This window comes from Antrostomus carolinensis, unplaced genomic scaffold, assembly GCF_000700745.2.
Source record: "Antrostomus carolinensis isolate BGI_N321 unplaced genomic scaffold, ASM70074v2 scaffold4412, whole genome shotgun sequence".
Taxonomy (NCBI): Eukaryota; Metazoa; Chordata; class Aves; order Caprimulgiformes; family Caprimulgidae; genus Antrostomus; species Antrostomus carolinensis.
This window is the reverse complement of record NW_010300090.1, coordinates 18,652-44,628: the sequence shown is the minus strand read 5'-3', so window position 1 is coordinate 44,628 and position 25,977 is coordinate 18,652. Positions and strand designations below refer to the sequence as shown.

The 25,977-nt window shown below is 38.8% G+C and overlaps 1 protein-coding gene across 4 annotated transcripts in view; it reads right to left on the bottom strand.

The window, feature by feature from the left end:
• Positions 1–25,659, bottom strand: part of CYFIP1 (cytoplasmic FMR1 interacting protein 1) — a 61,626-nt gene extending 35,967 nt beyond the window's left edge. The window contains exons 1-21 of one of the 4 annotated variants that reach the window (XM_010162996.2): positions 25,543–25,659; positions 25,255–25,344; positions 22,779–22,856; positions 21,630–21,731; positions 20,225–20,406; positions 18,560–18,656; positions 18,315–18,443; positions 16,948–17,052; positions 16,682–16,773; positions 15,298–15,415; positions 14,450–14,572; positions 11,932–12,057; positions 11,476–11,642; positions 9,539–9,686; positions 7,538–7,691; positions 6,157–6,313; positions 5,534–5,630; positions 5,108–5,184; positions 4,906–5,014; positions 4,269–4,388; positions 1,237–1,436 (exon numbers count right to left, since the gene is read on the bottom strand). In XM_010162996.2, coding sequence (XP_010161298.1) covers positions 1,237–1,436; positions 4,269–4,388; positions 4,906–5,014; positions 5,108–5,184; positions 5,534–5,630; positions 6,157–6,313; positions 7,538–7,691; positions 9,539–9,686; positions 11,476–11,642; positions 11,932–12,057; positions 14,450–14,572; positions 15,298–15,415; positions 16,682–16,773; positions 16,948–17,052; positions 18,315–18,443; positions 18,560–18,656; positions 20,225–20,406; positions 21,630–21,731; positions 22,779–22,856; positions 25,255–25,344; positions 25,543–25,659 — 2,588 coding nt within the window. The remainder of the gene's footprint in view (positions 1–1,236; positions 1,437–4,268; positions 4,389–4,905; positions 5,015–5,107; positions 5,185–5,533; positions 5,631–6,156; positions 6,314–7,537; positions 7,692–9,538; positions 9,687–11,475; positions 11,643–11,931; positions 12,058–14,449; positions 14,573–15,297; positions 15,416–16,681; positions 16,774–16,947; positions 17,053–18,314; positions 18,444–18,559; positions 18,657–20,224; positions 20,407–21,629; positions 21,732–22,778; positions 22,857–25,254; positions 25,345–25,542) is intronic. The other 3 variants (XM_029083759.1, XM_010162997.1, XM_029083758.1) reach the window with 3 other exon arrangements.
• Between the last annotated feature and the right edge of the window lie 318 nt (positions 25,660–25,977).

Genomic DNA, 25,977 nt, shown 5'->3' with positions numbered 1-25,977 from the left:
AGAGAGAACTAATCAATTTAAAGTTCATGCTAACAGCAAGGCAGTAATAGATATAATGAAAGTGCTTAAGAACTAAAAAAGGGATAGAAACTCCCTGTTCTCTCTCCCAGCAAAAATATCAACGGGTACTGTATAATGAGTACAACACATGCATTAATTTTCTTCACTGCTGTTTTTGACTGAAACCAAAGCAATTCTGTGATGAAATTGGACACATGGTACACATACTGCCTAAGATCTGGCTCACTTTATCATCTCTTAAATTAATTATCCTGAATTAATTACCCAACAAGCTTGAGGATCAGGTTAACTCAATTAATGCGTACAGTTTTTAAGGAGACAAGCAATAGTCCTACAGGATCCTGCTAGTGTCCTTTGGCGTTCCACACTCACTTCCAAAGCACTGTGGTCTGCAGTACAAGAGCCCTTACAGTCAGGATGAACATAGACTGAATTGTTCTAGGAGCTACTGAATGTCTTTCATTATAGCTGACAGGTGAGGGATCTAAAATGCAACACCATCACGGAACGTTTCAGACAGGGAAAGTTCTCCAAGGAGACGGTGAAAGATGAGAATAGGCTTCCTCCTCTTCCTACAGCTCAATGTTCAATATCACTTTACTGTCACTTCACAGTGCTTTAACCAAAACCTGAGTAAAGGCTAAAAGCAATGCAAATCCTGAAAAGAGCACACAAGCAAGAAGACCAGAAATACAACGTCGCAAGCACCGTACCTTCCACTCAAATGTTAGATCCTATCTTTCCCCTCCTATTTCCATTACTCACTCTCCTGAAAGGCTGCAACTGTAGTTGCAGTGAACACTGAACTCTTCCATTCTCCAGCAAACAATACTTTTCTTCACATTAACACAGAAGCAGGAATATAATTTTACTTCTATTGTCTCACAGTTGAGGATCCTGTTTACCAAAATATTTTCCTGATACGCGCTTTGCAGTATTTTTGGACACACTGTATTTTTCAGCATATAGCTAAGTCATTAAAATGTCAGAATTTGGATGCTGCAGTTACACTTGACTTCTATTGTGGACAAATAACAGGCTTTCATACACTTGACAGTACTTAGTAAAATGACTCATGCTGCTTCGTTTCAAGTAAAGCATTACAAATGGAAAATACTCTAAATGAAAGGAGATGGACTTGTCAGCATTTGCTAGGGAAGAAGTTGCAGGAGGGTGGTAGAAGAACTGCTGCAAACAAAAGGCTGCCATGCTAACCTGTTAGTGGATCCATTGTAGCAGTAGTTTGGAAGGAAATCATAATTGAGTTCCCAAAAGACATGAAGAGTGATCCTTCCATAAGGGGCTGACACATTGTGATTGGCTTCTCTGAACATGGCATCAAAGCTGTCCAAGGTCATATATCTACTCAGAAGCTTGTGAGTCATTTTGTTTATTTCTATCAAGCCATCCAGCTCCTACAAAAAAACAAGAGGAAAGAAAGTGAGCAGTGCATTTAATAAAGTGGAGAAACTCAACGAAGCACATAACCATGACCAAATAGAAGACTAAAAACAAGTCAAAATGAACAATTGTCTTTCCCCTAGTGTCTTACTTTAATGATAAGAGCTAGAAAGAGTCAGTGCACTTGGGATTGTTTTGCAACTATCTCCCACCAAGACCCTCTGAGACTTTAAAGGTATGCATTAAAATCAGTCCACACTGCAGATGGGTCTCAAACACAGATCTGTGCCAACTCTTCTTCCACTGAGCAAAAGTTAAAACTTCAACATTTAAACGGGGTCAGACATAGGCCACAAAGCATCTTCTGCATTTCCTACCTTACAAGCTATCACAAAGTAATTTCTGCTCAGTTGGGCAACTGGCAAACTAAATTTTGTAGTCATTCTTGCAGGGCTAACATCACATTTACCATGAATCCTTCTCATGATTTACTTCAGTGAAGAACATACTAAGTGGCAATGAAAGACCAGACCTGACATTTACCAATACTGTGCAGGTATCCACAAAATCACTAGCTGCAGACTACACAACTATATATGAGCACTGCTTTTCATAATGTTTATCCTCTTGACAAGAGCCTCCTAGTATGTTTTATGGCATTTTCTATAAAATAAAAAATAGACATAAAATAAAAATAAATAAATCCACTTCTGACATCAGACACTGAAAACACCAAACACAAAGAACACAACCTCTCACACCAAAACAAACAAACAAACAAACAAAACAAAAAACAGGCACTGCTTTTAAAGATTGTTGTGCAATGACCCAGTGAAGGAATGTCCAGTGGCTTTGTCTGACTTTGCATCAAACTACCAGCCATCTTCCCATACTGTCAGTTTTAATTGCTCCATGTTTTGAAGGATTTTCAAACCTGTGAGTAACAGTTACTTTGAGGAAAAAGAAAAAGAAACACTATGATTGTTATTACAGTACTGAGTCCAATCTGAGGGGAAAAAATAGCTCAGTCTTTTAACTACCTTCATTTAATTTATTTAGCTGGAAAAACAGCACAAATGACTGATTAATTAAGCTATTAGTATCAGTTTCTCACTGAGGAAACCAAGGAGTTTTCACCAGAAATTGTTTTGCATAAGACAATTAAAAGGAGCATAGTGGAGGGACAACACCTTAGCCCTGCCACTTTCTAACTCAGAAAGAGTGAGAACCTGTGACCTAAGAAACACACCATCAATGGTTTCTGTTCACCTAGCCACTAAGAAAATCCCTCACATAACAAAGAAAAAATGACATTTCAATAATTCAAAGGTTGTAACACCAAGCACTGAGAAGTCAAGAGGCTCTATGGCCTCAGTATTTGATTTATCTTCAGTAAACAACGAAATTAAATCCAGATAGTTAACTGAATGACAAAATCTCACTGGTAAAAAACTTATTACAGAAAGACCAATGGTAAACTTTCTTGCATAACTTTTAATATATTTTTTTCCATTCCATAAGAACTGAATGTGTCTGATATTTTTCTTGTTGACTGTGTATTTACTTGTCAAATTCATGCCATCTGGTAATAAAATTCGGTTTTTATCATTTTAATCAGGAAACTAACTCAAAAAGACACCTCAATATTGCACAGATGCTCTTCTTCCACAGGCACAAGTCAGGTCTTGTTCCTCCACAAAAAAATTATTTTTGTGATGCTACAAAACAAAGCTGCCTGGGTAAATAAACTAATTTTTAATCTATGAGGCACAAGGCTACTTTGTTTTGGTCTGCAATTTATCTATAAGCACAGACAGAAGTGGGCACTTACAAAAATTTAAATCACAAGAAGGCTCATTTTCCTTGTTTCCTCATGGCTTCTAGTATATGTCTTCTCTTCTTACACCTTACTCCCAAAGCCCTCAGTTGCAGCAGGTTTATTTCATCACCCAGGTTGGATGAGGCTTTGAGCAACCTGATCTAGTGGAAGGAGTCCCCGCTGATGGCAGGGCAGTTGGAACTAGATGATCTTTAAGGTCCCTTCCAACCCTAACCATTCTATGATTCTATGATCTTTCTTCTGGGCAAGGAAACAACAAGATTCTCAGTCTCAACAGGACTGGGACTTGCACACTCCCATGTACGGCAGCGCACTCCAGAGTACTGCATTAGGTCTGGCTAAAGCCCTGTTTGACCAGAGATGCAGGTTAAGGCATGGGGAGAAAAAAATCATAGCACATCAGAATTCATAAAGTCCACAATATACTACAATGGCAACAGAGGATTTGCCAGTATAATTTCTGATGTAGCTGGAGGTGACTAAAAGAATGCCTTTTGCAAGACTAAGCTGCTTGTCTGGTAAGACGTTTTGTCAATTTAGACTTAGTAAACCAAACTTCAACCATAGCCTTGTGCGATTTCACACTTAACATAAAAAATAAAACAAAACATCAGAGGGAAAAGTTTTGTTATTTTTCTAATAAGACTGCTTAAATTATTTCCCATTTATATATATTTAACCAAGGTTTAGGATAAAACAAGTTTGTCTGTTAGTCATTCAGTCTCTTCTCCGTTCAGGAGTGACTGTACAAGTATTTGCTGAGAGAATACTTAGAGGACTTCTAGAAAAGCCCGAGAAAACATTTTTGCTTCTGCCATTAAAAGACAAATACAGATTTATAATGGGGGCAAGGGGGGGAAAGAAATCTAGATGTCTTATAATTCTCAATGTAAATAAAAGAAATAAAAATTAAATTAAAATAAATTAAATTAAAACAAAACAAAACTAGCATCTAGACCTCAACTGCAGTGTTAGTGCTCTGGCAAAACTGCAACACAAGACTCACCACAATGGAAGTCAAATCCTCACTTTCAAATCGACCAATTGCCAGTTCCATTGATCTGTACATGGCTGCTGAAATTCGCTGAGTGATCAGTCGGTTCAGGTCTATTGACCTACCAAGAAGCTAAAGAAAAAAATGCTATGAAGTTTTGAACGGAAAGTTAAATTACTAGACAAGCTGTACAACATACAGAAACAAAGCAGACAGATAAAATTTATAAATTAATGAACAAATAAGGTACTACAATTTGCATCACAGTCTTCACAAAAAGAAGTAAAATCACATGTTGCATTTACACCTAAGTATTTATATCAGCATTTTATGCTTCCATTACACTGTGCCTAACAACATATTGAAAACTGGTGAAAGACATTACTAGCAAGACAATGCTACCACACGTGACATTCCTATTTGGCTTGTGTTTGCCTAACTGCAACAGGCATTTGTATTAAAACAGGATCTTTAATTTTTTTTTTCCTTAATTTACTCCTTCATATGACAAAAAAGATGATCTCAAGTGTCAGTTATGCCACTTAGATGACAGAACATAAAGCACAAAAAGAGATTTATATACCTACATATCAACACCACTGGAAAATTGCCAAGCAACTTGAAAACAACAGAGTGTGAGTGAACTCACTTGGACATGTCTCTGTTTCAGCAGTGTCTCGTAGCGGTTGGACTGTAGCAACTGAATAGTTGCTCCCTGATTCTTGCACTCTGAACGTAATCGTTTATCCAGAAGCAGACTATTGAGACAGGAAGAAAAAGTTTAAAGTAGATTAGACAGCACAGCAGAGCAGAAATGCATGAACAAAAGTTCTCACAACTGGAATACCTACCTGCCAGCCATTGCCTTGTAGTACGCAAATATTTGGTCTGCCAGCTTGTAGACAAATTGGTCAAAACACAGGTTTACCTTGAGGGGAAAAAAATTGTGCATTTAGAGATACTTAAAATTAAAAGAGGGGAGCTTATCCAAGACCTCCCACTGTTTATCAAACAGTTAAGAAAGTTAATCGATCCAAATTTCCAAGTACCAGAGGAGATGACATTCTGTTTTTCAGCATTAATGTGAGGCATTTTGCACAGCTCTAGGGGTTTCCTCCCAACACATCACCCAACCAGTTACCCATCTTCTGGTCTTTTTTCTCAGTTCGTTTATTATCTCCAACTGTTCTGAATCTCTTATAATAGGTCTTGGCCTTTAGGATCATTTTCACATTCAGGTATAGATTACTTTTCTCCAGTAGGTAAGGTTACTTTACCTCTGCCTCAATCTCATCATAGAGGAACTGCTTCTTAAATTTAGTAAGTGCATAATGAGCACTGTCATTATAAAGGTCCAAGGAATACAGAACATACCTGAATGAAAAAGAATTTAAAAAAAGAGAGTTACAGGTCTATAGAAATTATGATTCTTTAGGATGGTGCAGTCAAGATGTTGTCAGCCAGTCAATATTGTAATCTACATGTGGTTCATGCAGAAAGAATATTTTTTTGTTGTTGCTTGAGTTTATATAAAGTATCACAATTTCTCCTTTAAGACAGTCTTTCGTTAGTTCAAGAAATTGTATAGATAAGTTTGCAGTCTGAAACTTGTTTTCTAGATGTAGCTTTCCATCAAAATGGAACTACGTTTTTACCACTATGCGTTATGTTTGGCTGGTGAAATTATACTTATCTGAAAGGTTTCATATTTCAATTATTCACTTCAAAAAGAAAATTTTCAGAATCTGGAAACTGGCAAACGTAAGAGGAAAATTTTTTAAAGGTTTAGAATACCTTCTCAATCACTGCTTGTTAAAACCAATTAAAGCAGTAACATTATAATAGGGAATGGCAATCATTAAGAATCATCATTCAGTGGAGGAGTACAAGTAGGTCTTACTCCATCATTGATGCCTCTTTGGTCTCCAGAATATGGTCTGTCAGAATCCAAGGCATGGACATCTCAATGGGAAACTGGATTCTTCTGCCCATGGTTAGCTCTAAGAAGAATTCCCTGAACCACAGCTGGGACAGATCACAGCATTGCTGCAGGGTTTCTTGCAGAATAAATAAGGAAGAATTACACTTATAAAAATACATCAGGAACAATACAACTGTAATTCTGATGATGCAATGTGAAACAAAAAAAGCAGGTGTGAGTCACTAGAGCTATACATAGGCCAAATACGTAAACCAAATTCAAAACAAAGCCCATGACATTTCCAAAGAGTTTTGAACTCCATTTTGGCCCCCAAAGTGGTGCCTTATTACAGAAAAAAGCATGGAAGCAGACGAGACTAGCAGTTAAACAGAAAAACTATGTACCCCAGCAAAGAGGGACTTCTAGTTTAACGAGTTGAGGGCTGAGAAAGCCGTACACTGAACTTGGGAAGCAGCAGGCAAAGGAGACAAAATTGTACCAGATCCCCCACTACCATCTCTCCCTCTGGAGGACTGAATCACTCCAAATGTTCCTGTTGATTAGACAGGCAGGAAATGACAGACAGACACATGAAGGAGGGATTAAACCAAGGAATTTCTAAGGCTGCTGTCAGGGGCACAGAGGTGTGCTTCCCACCCCTCTAGGAAATACTCGGCACAAGCCTTTGTTTGCAGAAGGCTTGAGAACCAAACCGGGAATGAACTTTTTACATTAAGATCTTCTGGAGTACTTTTGAAGTGCTGTTCCCCAGTAGGATTGTGACTGACATTAACAGGCTCCTCCTTCTCTGAGGGTAAAGGAGTCCAGTAGCAAAACAAAAATGAAAGACAACACAGCATGGTGATGACAAAGACTAGATACATTCAATGTCAGTAGGTGAATTCTCTAGGACAGCATGTTTCCGATTACAATTAACTGAATAGTAAGAGTAGTGAAATGACATCAAATTTACCACAACAGAGATTTTGTTTCCTCTGTACTTAAAACAAAAATTAAAAAGTCCCCAAAAACCCAAAACACAAAAACTACTTCCTTTTTAAAATTTCAAAGTGTATAGGCTTATCTGTCCCTTGTTTATATAAATACATACATTTAAAAAAAAATAGAAATGAGAGGTAACAATATGAAATTTGACGCATTATAAACAAATGTATAACAAGTCAAAATAAAAATCCCATCACAATACTGAATATCACATCTCAGAAAAAGTTTGGACAGACCAAGGCTTTTGATAAATAAACCAAAGGTAACTTGACTTAGGCAATCGGAAACATTTTCCAGGTCGTGTTAGAGGTGTTAGGACATGCTAAGCTGGACACTGATCATCTACATATCTTACCACTGAAATTTATCAAATGAGTGTAGAAGAAAGACTCGCGATGGAATTTTTCTATGTCCAATATGGTGGGCCCCTCAAGGCTACTTCTCAAGGTTTTCTTGGAACCACTTTTGTCAGCAATGAGGGACTCTAACATAGTTCTCACCATGTAAAGCTGTATCATTAAAGGAAACAATTGTGGTGGAAAGGGGGGGAAAAAAGGAAAATACACACGGTACATTAGTTGAGCAACACTGAGAATTACTATCAGTAAGTGACTGCTCCACTTCAAATTGCAAACTGTCACTGTGTGGGTAAAAGCCTTTCAGGCGAGAGGAACAGATGCAACGCTACCCTACGCACCAGCACAAATGCCTACCCATGCCAAGGGGACCTCCACTGACACTCAGCAGCAGACCATTTGCAGTGGAACAGTTCACATCACCACAAAAGTAAAAGTAATAAGTAATGTCTTACCACCAAAGTTTAAAAGAGGCGGATAGATGTAGGACTGCCTCAGAAACTTGTGTGTCACATGCAATAGCTTTTCCAATCCCAGAGACTTGAGCTGCTTCAACAGCTCAGCAGAGTTTAAGGACTCTGTCATAGTGCGAACCATGTAGAGCTAAAAACCAACAGACAGGGGCAGGCAGGGGAGAGAGAATCCGTTAATAAAAACACATGGGTAAATAAGGAATGGGAAACAGAAGCAGAGAAAATGTGTTAGTTTGTTAAAAATTAAAAGCAGCACAGTAAGCATGCAGAGGAGGACATACAGAAAGGTTTCTCCGTTCAGAATAATCACTGCAATCCAGCGCTCCCCCAAGCAAAGGGAAAAGTTGCCGTTCATTTCAGGGAGCTCAGAGAGTCATTAGCTTCTCAAATGATTTTGCAAAGATTTCCAAGTATTACCAATTCATGCACAGCCATTTTAGAACTGCATGAAACTGAGAAAAACCCATCTAAAAATTGATATATTTGACCTCCCTTCATCCTGCCAGCCGAGACAGACAAGTGTGCCAGCCCAAGAGCAGAAAAAGCAGACAGAACCATGTACTCTAAACAGCCTGTTGCAGCCAGTGAAACAAAGCCCTTGACCATACCAAGTACAGGAGAACCACACTGGTGGTGATATTTAATTTTTTTCCACCCAGAAAATTAGAAATCAATATTTTTTTTCCAATTCCCAAAACAAAACCTTTACTGAACTCAACTTAGCCCAATTTAAGCAACTCTTTATTACACAAGATTATTATCCATACATGCTCTCCTCCCCACAGATTAAAATATTCTATTTACAAACCACAGTTTCATTTTAAGTGCTCAGTACCTCATTTTCTCAGATGAGCTATGAATATCAGATCATACACTCTCCAAACAAATTCACAAAGAAAATAAAAATATAATTACATGGAGGTAATAAGAACGAGCATCTAGGTATGGGATTTCAATGATTACCACAGAAAACACACTAGAAATACCTCTTGTTTTAGCTCAGCAGAGATTAAATAGATTTTAGGGAGCAGTTTTACCATTCATTACTGAACAGTAAGAGGGCTCTGGTCAGAAGTAAAATACTTTCCCATATTTTACAGGCAATATTTTAAGCATATTTTAAAACTACATAGACATCTATTGAATAATGAGATTTTTTAAAAAAGCTCACCAGCTATACCAGAGATGGGAATCAGTCAAGAAATAATTCAAATAATTCAAAAATATTATTTAAATAACATTAGGAGCTCAATGAGAAAATATTTCTTCCCAGTAAGTCAAATTAGATTGAACACTTGGAAAATTTATGCATCAGAGTAGAAAGAGAGAGCAACCCAGACAGAGGATTTTGGTTCAGTATATATAATTTTGTAAATATACATCTAATCAGAGTAGATTTTGAACATTAAAAAAACAAACAAACAAACAAACAAACAAATCTGCAATTTTTAAATAGTTCGGGTCAGAGAGAAAACATTTCATGCAATAATTGTTGACAGATACCACAATCACCAGACAGGAAAATACCTGAGTGCTGGAGGGTCCCACTGCACGCCTTGGGACCTTGATGTCAAAGCCACTTTTGGGGTCTTTCTCTCCCCTTAGAGCTGGGTCATTGAATGGCTCATGACCAGCTTCCCAGTCACAGACTGTCTTTCTGATGGCCTGCAAAACACTGAACACAATTCACACTACTTCAGACCAGCCACTGAGAAGATCATTTTACTTTTTTAAGCGCTCTTCCTCAAGCACAGAAACTGCAACAGCATTTGGAAGCTCAGGCTAACTCAGAGCACCCACAAATGATTTCACCAACAGCTTTAAGAATGCCTCATCCATGAAAAAATCACTTTGCATTGTTTATCGCAAAGGATAGTCCAGAGTTGTCCTCCTCTGTCAGAAGAAAGCTGACCTCTGAAACTCCTTCACCAGAGACAAAAGTTACTTGTCAAGAATCCACCTCTGGGATCCTTAGCAAGCACATCAAGCCGTTTTGTTCTAAACCACAAAAAGCATATTGTTCAATCAAATCAAAGCAGATTATTAACCAAACTAATGAGCTTGAAATGAAAAGAAACTGTAGAACTCCTGTTTCCAGCAGAACTCCAGAATTCAGCTGGAATTTATACAAACAGCCTCATACTTCTAACTCCAAATACTGAACTGGACTTCAGATACTGGTCAGAAACATAGCCTACCATATCCTCTGTCGTGCTGAATCAAGCAAATGTGTCCTCCCAGATCCAAGCAGGTATGAAAGTAGTAGTTCCCTAACTCATGAAAGTCCCTGAGACAAAAAAGACTGTCCCTGCAAACTTGGTAATTTGGAATAATTTGTTTATTTTTCGTTTACGATGGTATTTCTGTGGCAGTCAGAGCATTTAGCAATAGCCTAATTAGCCAAAGATTTTTCATTTCTAAGAGCTTTGCAATGAAATGTGGGAGTAAATAAATGGTAAACAAGTCAAGATTAAAAGCAAACTATTAGGGACAAAAAAATAAGGTCAGGAAATGCCACCAATCAGTGTGGGTAGACAGAGCACTTGGAAGAGAAGCATACGGCTAATACGCCAAAAGCAGCAGAAGCTGAGAAAGAAGGCAGGATGCTAAGAGGGCAGAGACTAAGGGAGCATCTCCCTTATGAGGAAAGGCTGAGGGAGCTGGGGCTCTTTAGCCTGGAGAAGAGGAGACTGAGGGGTGACCTAATTAATGTTTAAAAATATGTAAAGGGCAAATGTCACGAGGATGGAGCCAGGCCCAATCACTGCCACTGGGCTCAGTGATGCCCAATGATAGGACAAGGGGCAATGGGTGTGAGCTGGAACACAGAAGGTTCTGCTTAAACTTGAGAAGAAACTTCTTTACAGTGAGGGTGAGGGAGCACTGGGACAAGCTGCCCAGGGAGGTTGTGGAGTCTCCTTCTCTGGAGACATTCAAGACCCGCCTGGACACCTTCCTGTGTAATTTCGTTTAGGTTCCTGCTCCAGCAGGGGGATTGGACTAGATAATCTTTCCGGGTCCCTTCCAATCCCCAACATTCTGTGATTCTGTGACTATGGGATGAGATGTAAATATGAGACACAAGGAAACACTGGAATCATAAGGAAGGTGGACAGTAACACTTTTCCTCAAAATAAAAATACTAGTCTTGCTTTCAATATTACAGTACTTATCTTTCCTTAAAATAAAAATAAACTACAGGGAACAGAAGCTTCCTGCAATAGTTCTAAGAGGCTCAAGAGAGCCTGGATTCTTACCATAGCCATGCTGGCAGCCATTCATTTTTGACTTCAGACCTCTCCAACTTCCAAGACATACTCAAGCAAGCTAACTTCAAATACCAGACAGACTAGTAAGGGAGTACAGACTTAAAGAGGCAAAATTTAACAGCTGTGCAACTCTGCAACAAATTTAGTAAGATTTAGGGGAAAGAATATAAGAGAAGATGAAAACAAGAATGCTACCTTTGAATGACATTTTTCTTCTTTTTAATGGCTTGTCTTAACGGCTCTCTAAGTGTGACCTGGGCAAAGTCCTGAAGAGCTGCATAAATGGTATGGCGAATGGCATGATTGAAAACACTTTCCATCCTTCCCATCAGTACCTGAAGACCTTTGATCATGGCAATCACCTGCAAAAAAAAAAAAGTGTGCATTTTTCCTATTTTGTTTGTGTAATTGTTCAAAAAGCCCCTTTTTAAATAGAGAAAATTAGAAAAGGGGAATTAACAAGTTATAAAAGATAAAGGACAGTTTTCCCGTGCTCCTCCTACCTAGTGAATGGAGGAAAACATTCTCTTTCAGAGTCAACACAGCACATGCTGTATTTTTGCACTGGGTATAGAAAATGCTTATAGAGAATGTTCTCCTTTGTGTAGAATTAATCATTGGAAAATCCCTGTAAAAAAAGATTTCTCTTACCTCAACCAAAGCAAACTTCTCCTCACTAGTATAATTGTATCTTGTTGCTCTTTCATACTCTTCTGCATTGTCAGGACAATCTTTATTAGAATATTTATCAGTTGGGTGCACCAGCTTCCACGAATACTGCAGTTCACACATCAGAATAGGGAGAAAAAAAGGTTGGGGGGGAAAAAATAGGCCTGAGAAACACAAAACTAAGCTGGACACAAATAACATGCTTTAAGAAATACTCCAGTGTTTCCAAGAATATCTGAAAAATAATATTTGATACTATTCTCAAAACCTGCATAAATTCTGAAACTACTCTCTAGTGGAAATGTCAAACAATAATTTGTCTAACAAATTTTCTTGAAAGCCAGTGATTCTGTATTAGCTCAAAAAATGCAATTCACACTCAGCAGCTAATGCACTTCAGGGTAATTTTTACTGAGCAAATGCTAGTGCAGGTGAAAGCTTCTTCTCCACTTCAAGCACAGGAAACACAGAGAAAACTCAGAGCATAACAAAAAAAATCCATCACATCCACACACAAAAAGAGGAGCTTCCAACTTGGCCAAATATTCACATTCAGAATTCAAAAGACAACTGACAAACTACACAGTTTTGGAGGGTTTTGTAATGTTTATTAGGCTTAAAGGTGGGGAAATAGCTGTATTACCTGTGACAATATCATCTGCACAGCATTCATTTCTCTTAAATACTGCCTGTTCAGCCACTACAAACACAGCTCAAAATGCTCATGAGCAGTGTCCGGCTGATCTAATATCCATCAGTGTACATCTAGTGAAAAATCCATTCAAATACAATTTTCCTCACAATTTAAGTTCAGTGAATATAAGGTTTGGTTGATACTATCTTTGCATAAGTGTTATAAATTACAGAGCAATATAAATCTGCCTACTATAATGGATTAATATTTGCAGCAATTTACCTATGTCAAAGAAAAGCAACACACCCTGCAACCTAAGTGCTACAAAGAGGACACTGGGGAAATTATTGAACAAAGAAGTAGTATTTGGGGGCCATTAAGTTGACAAGGTTAAGTTGGACATCAAACATAAGCTGAAACTTTTTATCTGAACATGATGCATGTAAGAAGGTTCATGGATACTGAGTGAATGCTAAAGGCAGGTAAATAAGTAGGATACTCTAGATCAGAATAAATTCTCAGTAGGAGGACAGGGAGAAGGTGCACATGAACTTACATGAGAAGTAATTAGGGGAATCCATACAAATCAGAAAGACAAAGAAAAGCAGTGATAACAGGCAACTTTGTTCTGGAACTGGGAGGATAAAAACAGCTAAGAACGAGAGACTTTCTACAGAGATTTAATAAAGAAAGATTCTCACTATGAAGAGACAGTCCAAATGCAAATGACAGAAATAAAGGGAACAAGTCTGGAAGTTGCAGAGGACAGAAATAGATGACAGCAACCTCTCTTAAGAAGGAAAAAAACAAGATTTTCACCAGAAAATACACTGTTGATTTAAACAGGAATAGGATGATACAGGAAAAAGCAAGTATCACCTACTGTCTTTTAAAAGAGGCAATTAAAAAAACAGAAGAGAAAGAAAACTGGAACTGTAGCTCTGCCCACTGTGACCGCACTGGATTCACATTGTTCAAATGGCTTGATGGTCCCTCAGAGCCATCAAAGGCACAGGAGGAGCAAGTCTGGCTTCTCTCATACAATGTGTTATCTGTTTCAATCCTTCCTAGAACATGCTTTGATGCAGGTAAGACATGCAGCTTTTATCTAAGTGTCTGCCACATAAAAAGGACTCCTGCATCCTCCTCTTCAATTTCTGCCTTAAGGCATTTCTTACTGGAAAAAATACAGTCACTTTTCTAACTGGCACCTATTTTTAAAATAAATTACTAAAATACAGAGAAACAACTCTGCAAGTTCTTTATTTCCCCTCTCTCATCTCCTCTCAAATTTTCCTTTCCCCACATTTACTTTCCTTTTGACTAAAAGCCTAATCTAAAGCAAATGGGAGCCTTTCCATCCATTTTTGTGCCTTTGGTTAAGACCTTGCATGCCTCAATTTACTAAGCAATCATGTCTAAACATAGCCAGTTGAAGCTGTTCTATCACCTCCTGCGTGACTGCATGTTGGTACGGATATTTCTAACCGAATATAATTTTAAACAACATTTAGAGGAAAATAATGAAGTCTTAGTCTACAAAATGTACGTATTGAGCAACATAAAAACATCTGGTCAAGGCCCACAGGTGATCACCTATCCATTAAATATAACAAGTTGAATGTACTGTATGAGATTATACAAGCTACTGGATCTTCAAAGCAGCAACATTACTCCTAGCCTCTGAGAACTTCATGTGCCTTCCTCTGGGAACGTGTTTTAGAACAGAAGAAGAAAAGGAATGAAAGAAGAGGGGAATTAAGGGAACAAAACGCAACATGTATTTTCCATTCTGTTAAAGCAAAGCCTGTCCAACCTCACCAAGCCATCTCTTTTTCATCTGGTTTTATTTCCTAGATAACATACCACTTCCATGACATGTGCACTCCACTGGGAGAGAAGCTGCAGGCCTTGGAGAGAGAGATCAAAGAGCTTCCGATACTCTGCATCTGTTTTTTGAGCTTCCTGTCGACCAGACCCAGTCACCACCTGCAATATTATTAAACAGCAACAACAAAAAAACAAACCCACATCTGAACATGCTATATCCAGCATCCATAAAATAAATCTGTGTAGAAATTTGGCTAAGTATTAAAACAGCATCATGTACCAACACCTGCATTAATATATCACTATCAGTTTTTTCTTCTAGAGACTTATATAGTTAAACTTCACAGATTTTAGTCAAGAGACAGAAAGCACTGGTATCCCTAATCACCAAAATATTGCTGCAGATTAATTCAAGACACCAATTATATATATCATATACATGTTATATATTCTATATACGTATATATTTTTATATATGTGTATGTGTGTGCATACATGTGTATTTCTTTCTTTTTTTTTTTTTTTTTTGACTAATCTCTTAACTTCTAGTTCCATTTAAATTGTTACAAGTACCTGTTTGGAGTAAGGGCTAGGCAAGCTATTACAAAAGAGACATGCCAAAAGTTCTAGGTTATATATCCTGGATATATAGAGACACAGAGACGGAAGGATATTGCAGTTTGTATGATGTGTCATTATTATTTTAAATTTAAATAGTTCAAACATGCAGAGAATGGGTACCAGCCCTGCAGCCAGCTTTTCTTGTTTCAGGTGATCAGGCTTTGTCATTTACCTAGCCTAAGGTTTACCTGCTCTCCAGATACTTAACAATAACTGTTAACCGGTGACGTGAAATTTGCACGTATAGCGCTCATCCCACACACCTCGCTGTTGCTGTAACGAGCCAGTTCTGATATGAAACGCATGTGGTCTTCTCTGATTTGGATCATCTGCTCACATATATTATATTGGGGACTGCTGCTGGAAGACGTGCATGTCCATCTGTTTGAGAAGACAAAAAACACAGCCACCTAAATCAGCTGAGGCAATAAACAGTACAACTGATAGTACAAAGAAAGATCCACAATGCCTGACTCTCTTTTAAAATCTTCCTTCTACTCTATTTGAGGCCTTTCCTCTCTTCACACCTCTCCCTCTGACCCTGCACAATCCATTAGTGATGAACTGCCCTTCTGAGTTCAAATAGCACTTCTTCCAGGTCTTAAAAAAAACCCAACCAACTAAACAAAAAACTTTCATCTTTTCTTTTCTGTTTGTTTTTTATTGTTTGTTTGTTGTTTGTTTGGGGTTTTTTTAAAGGCTGCTGCTATGAAATACAAACCAGCATCTCTCTTCAGGAGCATACACTTAGGGACAGGACTGAAAAGGACTGAAAGGCAGGGCAGAAGTATAGGTATAGGCTGTAAGATACATCTAGCTGCCTTCAGATTGTTTTTTGTTATTCTTGTTTAACTACAAAGAGCCTAGAGTATGCTCCCAACTATAAAATAGGCATTATTAAATACTATTAACATGTTATCAAGAGGTACACAAAAGACATGCTACCAAGAATGTCATGTTAAGTAGTCTCATATTTTTAGTAGCTCAGTAGGCCCACTGCTATTGATTTTCTCTTGGCAATTACATGCAGGTTACGTGTTTTTTCTGCAGGAATTAAAATGCAAAGCACTACATTCTAAATTCATGAAACTGCATGGAGGGAAGGTCTTGGAGGAACACGGAAACGTTCACTAAAACAAAGCAATAACCATAAACCACAGGACCATTTATGTAACAACAGGCTGCATTTTCCAGCCATTTTGCTGTGCTGCACACCTAGACAAAAAAAATAGAGGGGGGAGACAAGCTAAGTTGCTGCTCCATATGCAATATACACATGCCTATTTACCCATGCACTACTAGTGCTCACCTTGCTTAGTAAAATCCTTCATTTCTTTTAAAGAATGTTTCATATTTAAAGGAAAAAATAAAAAATTAAATTAGTGTAAGATAAAATTCATTTCCTCCTATCCAGGTGATATGAAAAGTCACAGACACAGGAATGAGCTCAGCAGCATAGAAAACCACTTTCTTTAGTTGTATCTATAATTACACTAATGGTGAAACACCCACACCGAAAAGTAGGCCAAGATGAAAATCCTGTTAAAGTAATTACCACAGACTAATGAGTGATTATGAAAATATACTCCAAGGGTCTGACTTTCCCCAGCCCAGATGCTCCCCACTTTGTTTCCTTCTCCCTCTTACCTGGATTTATTTTCTTCATAATGGGCACTGGTCTTAATGTATCTCGCAAGTTCAATCTGCATGTCACCAAACAGTGGGACAACTTGCAACTGCTGTACACAGAGAATAAATCAGATTAGATAAGTTATTAAACAAAAATTTTAGTGAAGTGAAACCATTATTTACCCATATTATAGTCCAAAGTTATCTTTATTCTATTTAATTATATTTAAAATGCAAGGGGAACTACCTTTAAAATCAAGTATTAAGATCACATCTTAACCAACCTTAAAGAACTTGTCTATCTTGGCTAAATTTATCCTTTTCTTTGCATCCAGCTTATAGATGTTACTGACACTTCCATCCATCAGGTACAATCCAAAGCCCATAACCTGAAAAGGAAAAAAATCAAACCTCTCCACAAAGAGACCTTAGAGGTAAAAACCTGCTGCAGTAAGACCATTCTTCGTATCATTAACAAAAATGTAGTATTTTTTAAAAGTCCTGAAACACTCACTGTTCAAGCAGAATATATTTTCAAATACATACATTTCTGTAGTATTCTTTTATTATACATATATTAGTAGTTTTTACCTTAACTTTAGCCTGATCAGTTATCCTTAAAAGATGCTACTTGTTTGTATAAAGGTTTAGCAAACAGAAAAAAATCTCACTGAAACCAGGGGCTGGCTATTTTTAGATAGGTTTTTTTCCACTTCCATTTTATTAAAATTCTGTATGTGAAAACTGATCCGTAACAGAAGTTTAGATCTAACATCTCTGAGATACTGCTTTTTATATCTTTCAGCACATCTCTGAATTATACACACAAGAGCTCAGAAGCATCCAAATAAAATCTAACTACATTTTGTCCAAGTTATTAATTAACCCAAAGTTATAATTCAGTATTCACAACAGCAGGACCGGAGCATTAACCACTTAATGTGTTCTACGCACACATTTATCAAACAAAAGGCCTAAATACGAAAGACACATTGGACATACCTACAGACAGAATGCAAACGTTCTAGAGTTTGCATGGTTTCAGGATGCTTCCATTCTAATAAACAGAGTTCTTCAGAAGTCAGACACTGAAGTGACTCAAAATATTTGTCACGAGGCAAATGTTCAATTCTTACTCTACACCATTTCTTCCACTGCAAGACGTGCAGCTGATAATATCAACTACAGTTCACACTGTGCAGCACCCTCTTATTACATGCACATATTCCAGCTAACTAATCCACTTAGTAACCCTAAATTTAAGCTACCTGTTCCCTGAAATATCTGATATACATCCTCACCTCCAAAAGCTTTCTATGTAAACTTGCTACATATCTAAATATAAAACGTAGTAGTTCCTTTCTGCTGTCACTACACTTCATAGGAACACAATTCGATAGAATTGGTTCCCTAGTGAGGCTGCAGTTCAATTGGGTCAACTTCAAATTATGAAAAACAAAAACTGATTAGAAACTTTCTAAATACATTTAGCATGTAATATAATAAAAAGACAATGTGAGGGGGAGAGAAAAATGGAATAATTTTAGTTATTTGGTTAATCTGATTCCTTTAAAGAAACAAACAAACAAAACAAACAATCAGGAATTCAGACATCTGTATCCTGCCAATTTTGTACCCAAAAGAAACCTACTTTCAAAAGCATATGTTTCTCACTGGGTGTTAGATACATTTTGTTTTCATAGTAGTCCACACATAAATTCACAATATCTGCAAGCAGCTCTTCATAGCCAACAATCACCTCCAACTGCTGCTGTAAAGACTGGAAAAAAAAAGAAGAAAAGGATATTAGTCAACTATTTATACTCCCTGGGGATCAACAGTTACTACAGTTTTGTAAAGCATTAGGTACTTTGCAAAAAAACAATTAAAGCTTACTTGTGTTATCTTGTTGTGGTTGGCAAGGAACATGGAGAGGTTCTGGGATTCTTGAATGGACTGAGGATCTGCCATTTTCCGCAGGAACTGAGCAGCTCTTTGAAAACAGAAGAAAAACAGTATTTCCCTTCAACAGGTCTGCTTGTAAGCAAATCTGTCCCCTCTCAATAGAAACACACTTGTCCCCAAATGTGCCACGGGAACTGTAAGGTGTCAGCAGATCTTTAAGTGCCAGTACAATGGCATATCATTCACTGCTCATACAGGATTGTCAACCTCAGAGCATCTCCCACCTCCAAACTCCTGAATCAAGCAGAAAGACAACTTGGCAGACACAGCCAGTACTTTTTCTTGACACAGCTTTATAGAAGTGAGTTATCCAAACACAAGCTATGGACTCAACAAATCTGTGTCAACAGACTGTTTCATAAAAGATAAAGGGAAGGCTATTTAGGAAAACAGCTGAAAAGAAAGGTAAAAGATCACTGTAAGAGAGATATGGACTTAATTTATCCCAAATGAACTGTTTTTCAATCCCAAATGCCCCACTGCACCCTAGTTAAAAGATCCAATACAGCCCAAACAAAAAAAAAATTGGGTATATCCCTCAACTGATGGAAGCAGCAGTGCCTCTATAGACCCCAGCCACACAACAACCCAGAACCTCTTGTGTTCCAGCTTACACTCATTACCCCTCGTCCTATCATTGGGCATCACTGAGAAGAGCCTGGCTCCATCCTCCTGACATTCGCCCTTTACATATTTATAAACATCAATGAGGTCACCCCTCAGTCTCCTCTTCTCCAAGCTAAAGATCCCCAGCTCCCTCAGCCTTTCCTCATAAGGGAGATGCTCCACTCCCTTAATCATCTTGGTGGCTCTGTGCTGGACTCTCTCAAGCAGTTCCCTGTCCTTCTTGAACTGGGGGGCCCAGAACTGGACACAATATTCCAGATGTGGCCTCACCAGGGCAGAGTAGAGGGGGAGGAGAACCTCTCTCGACCTACTAACCACACCCCTTCTAATGCACCCCAGGATGCCATTGGCCTTCCTGGCCACGAGGGCACAGTGCTGGCTCATGGTCATCCTGCTGTCCACCAGGACTCCCAGATCCCTTTCCCCTACACTGCTCTCTAATAGATCATTTCCCAACCTATACTGGAGCCTGGGGTTGTTCCTGCCCAGATGTAACACCCTACACTTGCCCTTGTTATATTTCATTAAGTTTTTCTCTGCCCAGCTCTCCAGCCTGTCCAGGTCTCTCTGGATGGCAGCACAGCAAGCAACCAGAAAGTCAGTTTGCTCTCAAGAAGAAAAGCTTTAGTGAGCAAAGCAGATTCATTACGTTTAGCATACACCAAGACAGAAGTATTTGACAGCTTGGCATTAAAAGGTAGAAGAACCTTTTCCTGCTGGAAGAACACCATAAGAAAACAGATTTACTCAACTGCCTAACTGCAGTCAATACATCCCTAGTAAGAACACCATAAGAAAACAGATTTACTCAACAGTCAATACATCCCTAGCTTCAAGGTAAGCTGTCCCTCACGTGAAGGGACTACATTTGAAGAGGATGCTGCCAAAAAAAGAGCAACTGCTGCCATCTCGTGGGAGGCCCATATCCTGGCAGCAGACACCCAGGTCCTGTTGTTCCTTGCCACTTACCGCTTGTAGGCTGAATGGTCGTTCTTCACGCTGCACTTCATATTTTTCAGCTCATCCAACACCGCAAACATGTTGATGAATTTGCCCAGCGTGATCAGATATGCTTCAGACACAAAGTCCTTCCTCCTCTCTGCGTGGCACAAGCGTCTCACCTCCCCACAAAATCGTTCAATTGCGTTTCTCTAATGCGGAAAAAAAGAGAAGAAACAAGGAATAAAAGTCATGACATTTCCAGGTGAAAAGTTTCATCGCATAATTGAAGCAGGTCTGATGAAAAGCACCACTGAAGCAGAAAAATGTTTAAAGGACACAAGGCTAACAAGGCATCAGCACAGGCTTTTCAGTTCCACCTCGTACTCGCTGTGTGCTACGAGTGTCACCAGCGATTTTTGCCACAGAGCTTGCCTGGCACAAGAGGCAGAGTTCTTTGCAGAATAAAGTCATAAAAGTTTAAAAACCCTTTGAAACAAGTGATTTCATACTCTTCAGCGAGGAACTGTATATGCATTAAAAGGCAGATTATAGGTATATTCCCTTAAAACAAAAATAACCCACAGCACACTGTACACTGACAACTCTCAAAATCATCCTGGCACATGTTTATTTGAGGCCTTATTTCCAAGTGTGCATCAGGGCCATTTGAGATGGAGATTACAAGTACAAAAAAGACAGCAACTTCAAATATAAAGAGGAATCTGTTCTGATTTTAGAGCACTAATCTTGAGTGAAAGGAAACTGTTTGTACTCAGTAAGATCTGCCAGTTGGGGAAGACACAGGAAATATTACATTTCATTCAGCCTCCTCTTCCTGCGTGCTCCGGGGCTTGCAGGCTCTAGCTGCTCCAGCTCCCTCCAAATAATGCGTGGAAACATCCTCAGCCCATTGAACCAAATGGCAAGCTGCCAGCATGGGAGGAGAAAGCAAGACAGACTGCTATTCTCCAGCTCCCGTGTAGCCTGGGTGGCTGGCAGGTCACAACGCCTGGGTTCACTTGCCTAAATTATGAATTTCCACAGCAAAGTTGCACCTGCTTCTCTGGTGTCCAGACCTGTGAATCCTTCGCTCACCAACAAATGGTCTGTGCTGAGATGCTTTGAGGTATACATGTGAAACATATTCTGTTTCTATTTCCTTTCTTCCTAAAGTATCAGAACTGTCCCCATGTGCCATGTAGGGACCATACGCAATTATCTTTGATTTTATGATGCAAGTCTTAATGGAGATCACCTGAAGTTTTTATGATAGGCATTAGAAATTCTGCCCTTCTGTGAGACAACATGGGTTGGGGTTTTTTTTCCAAAGTTTAATGACTAGGTTCAGTATCTGAGCATACAATATCAAGCATACAAAATAGGAATATAAAAATACAAGCCTACTGACAAATCTTGTTTCCATTCCTTTTACCTGAAAATACATAAAATTCATCAGTTTTGTGACTTCTGGCTCCAGAACTTCCACAGTTTTCTCATAAATTTCTACTCTGTTAGGCTGCTCGTTGCACTTGACCTGAGGATAATTAAAGAGATTATTACAGTTGGAACTTTCCCTGATAAAGCCTCAGAAAAGTAAGATCCTGATCAAATGCATTATCAGCTTAAAGATACAAACTAAAGGCATAAATTTCTGGGTAAGTTTATGCTATCAATTTCTAAGCTTAATTGTGTGGAAAAAAAAAAAAATCTAAGATTTTTCTGTTATCACACAGCAAATAGTTTAGTTAACAAAAACCTCTGTATGGCTAGGACAATATTCTTTTCACATTAAGCCACTTGCTCAAAATCATGCTCTAAAATAGGGCCAGAACTAGAAATTGAAACTGATTACGTGACTTACACTCTAACTAATTAAACCACAGGATAAGCCTTCTTTGTATTTTAGTACAAAAATAAATGCATTACAAACGCCTTATAAAGCATGCAGGTGTCAACTCATGGTTATAATTTTGTTCAGTTTTCTGATGATATTCTTCCTAGCCCATGCCTGTGCAACCATTCCCAGACACTTGAGGCTGACTTGTGACCCATTGACAGGGTTTTATTTTTGTATACAAATCAATAAAACACTATTTACCTCTGACATTTAGAAAATGGCTACCTAGGGTGTCTAGAAATGTAAATTTTTAACTTGAATGTTAATTGTTACATACTATGCTATTCGTTAAACTTGTTCTGAATTTAAGTATAAAGTTGGGGAGTGGGAAGGGTCCATTCTCTTGGATGAAATGTTGACCTCAATCAGATCGGACAGTCAAGGTTTTCCTTCTAGAGCACATTACCCCTATACCACTCTTGGGCCAATCAGTAAGACTGACACAAAACCCAAGAGGTATTGCTACAGATGCCTTATCAGAAAAAAAACAGAAAAAGAAAAAAAGAGTCCAACTGGTCCCCAAGTGCTAAAAGATACTATTGTATGGCATGTCCAGATTAACAATTCAGGAGTCAAAGCAGATCTAATTTTGGAGTTCATTGATAAAGCTCTGTCTGTGCATCTCCACACCAAAACAAGAGAGAAGTTCACATGTGGCACGACAGTTTAGTTTTCATCCTTTACCTGAGGAATGGCTCTTGAGCAGCTTCTCCATGTGTATAACATGACCGCGTATTCCTGACCTTCTTCTAGCATTTCATTCTGTAAGAAAGACAATAGAATTAGGCACTGTAATACAAAAGGGTTAAATCCACTTTCTTCTGTCATTCCAAACCCTTGTTCAAACAAACCTATTTCTCTTATCAGAATGTATATGTACAAACACACATATATATCACAAGCTGGATGATAAATCATACTGTATGCATGTAAAATAATTATTACCATAATTCACAGGCTCAGTTGGCATGTTACATGTATCAGATTTGATCAACTACTGATATCCAGCTTGGCTATAATCCAACAGCTAAAAAAAACTCCATTTATTCTCACTTATCTGTTTTAGCACCCAACTTAATTCAGAGAGAATTCACATCATCATCTTCTTATCACTTAAGCCAACAAATACCGATCAGATCACTAATCAACAACTGCAGCAATTATGCTTACCTACTGACAAAAATTATTATCTCCTCAAATCAGATTGTTTTTTGTGTTGTTCTTTCTTCTCAAACTAAAGATACTGTGATCTAAAAATATAAACAAAAATGCTAATCTGAGGGCAGAGGGTGGTGAGATGGTATTTGTTTTTCTTTTTATGCAGGTGGAATCATAGAATGGTTTGGGTTGGAAGGGGCCTTAAAGATCATGTAGTTCCAACCCCCTGCCATCAGCAGGGACACCTTCCACTAGACCAGGTCGCTCAAAGCCTCATCCAGCCTGGCCTTAAACACTTCCAGGGAGGGGGCATCCACAACTTTTCTGGGCAACCTGTTCCAGTGTCTGACCACCCTCACAGTGAAGAACTTCTTCCTAATGTCTAATCTAAACCTACCCTCTTCCAGTTTAAACCCATTTCCCCTTGTTTTGTCATTACCTGCCCTTGTAAAAAGTCCCTCCCCAGCCCTCCTGCAGCCCCTTCAGGTACTGGAAGGCCACTGTAAGGTCTCCACAGAGCCTTCTCTTCTCCAGAAGGTCCCTGAAAAGGTCAAAGTCTGCTCTCCTGAAGCCCAGGGACGTGAGCCTGCTGCGTGCCCTCCTTGCTGTCCTAAGGAACTTGACACTGTAATGTCACTTGTCCCTGTCCTCTCTCTGATCCTGACCCATAAGATCTCTGTCAGCTCCTCATCCATCCCCAGGCGGAGCTCCATGCACTCCAGTTGTCACTGACATAAATGGTGACACCACCTCCTTGTCTCCCTTGCCTGTCCTTCCTGAAGAGCCTGTATCCTTCTATTCCAACACTCCAGTCATAGGAGCCATCCCACCACATCTGCATCATGCCAATCAGATCATAGCCCTGCAGGTGTGCACACATCTGCAACTCTTGTTTATTTCCCATGCTGTGTGTGTTTGTATAGAGGCATTTAAGCTGGCCCCCTGATGAAGCTGGCCTACTGGCTGGAGCCGCTCCTCTGGTGCTCTCCTGCCAACCTGTGATCCTTCTCCAGGCTCTGGGCATTCGTTGCTGGCACTGGCACCAAACTGGCAAGAGCAGGGTGGATTGAGGTTCCCCTCCCCTGGCAACTTTATTTTTTTTTTTGAGCATGTAGGTTTCCCTGGAGGGGTGCAGGAGGATCCACCACAGCCATACATGCCCTTGAGATGGTCAGTGATTAAAGAGTCAGGACAGAGTAATATCAGTTTTTACACGTCAAAGGAGAGGTCCAACAACATCCAAACAATCAAAACAGGTTAAGGAGTCACCAGATAATGTTAAAAGTAGATAGGTGTAAATTTACATAATTTTCACTAGCATGTAATCAAGTGCTTAATCTGCCCATTCTACCATTTGTGAAATGTCCTCTAGAATTACAAGACATATTACTCCTCATTTTCCAAGAGTGCCATGAAACGACAACCAAGTTCAGTACAGAGCAGCATTTGCAGCCTCCAAGTTCTTTTGTATGCCAAAAGAGCTACACCATCAATAGAGATGGAGTTACTAGAATGAAGTCTTATCTTGTGGAACTGTTCAAAACCACAGAACACCTTACACAAAAGCATGCCAATAAACCACTGACATACACACTCGGTGAGGAAGCCAACAAAAACTCTTCAACACCTCTAAACTGACAGCAAAAGAAATTTGGGAGGATAGAAGGTAGTTATTCTCTCAAGGTACAGCAGCAAGCTGTCAATACAACTCACCTCAGAATACTGGAAAAATGCTCAATGAAAGCAGGAAACTTTTGAGCAACATTGGCTGATCAGGAAGAAAGACAATTATAAATTATCAAGTACAATTTTAAATAATCAAGTACAAGTGCGAAAAAAGAAAAGCCACACACTTTTTCATCTTACTGCCTCCTGGAAGTGTTGTAGGCAACCTGGTTTCTGATTTTCTGTGACCACAATCCTTATAATGACCTACAAGAAGACATGTTCCTCTCCTTTTACACCAAGTAAAACAAAAGTATGTATCTGAACACCTACTTACCATGCTAGAATGGACTGTAGCTTGCTCAATATATCTTGCAATGCCAGTGACAAATGCATTTCTGTCCTCAAAATTAGTGTTGAAGTTTGGCTACAGAGAAAGCAAAACACAGAATTAAATCTTTGGTAGGGAAAAGAATTTATATATATATTGCAAATACAAACACACTTTGGTTTGGGGTGGGTTTTTTGGTTGTTTTTTTTTGTTGGTTGGGTTTCTTAATACATACTCTTTTTCTTAACAGCAATGGTAAATGGAAAAACTCTTTTTCTTACAGTGACAACATACCTGGTAAAGTAGAGACGATGGCGGGGGTTCAATACACGGCTGCTGATCTGGCAATGGTAATTCTTCCAAGAGATCCACATTGGACAAGGCATCCTCCAGTGTTACTTGAGCAGTCATTTTGCACCTGGTTAAAAAATACATACATACCTATAGATAAGTATACACACATACATATAACTTTTTATGTGCTACTTTATACACAGAAAATAAATGAGTACGATGAAGAGCAGGGAACTACTTATGTTGTGGGAAATGTGCAGTTTCCATTCAACCGTAATGGAATGGAAACAGTCAAACTGAAACCCAGTTGGTTTTAGTATACAAGTTTAAAAGGACTAAGATCCCCCTCGTTACTTTTAAGAGTTGAGAAACATTTCTCTTCCCCCACTGCTGCACATCAGAAATTCAGCATAAATAGAGAAAGGATGACCTCTA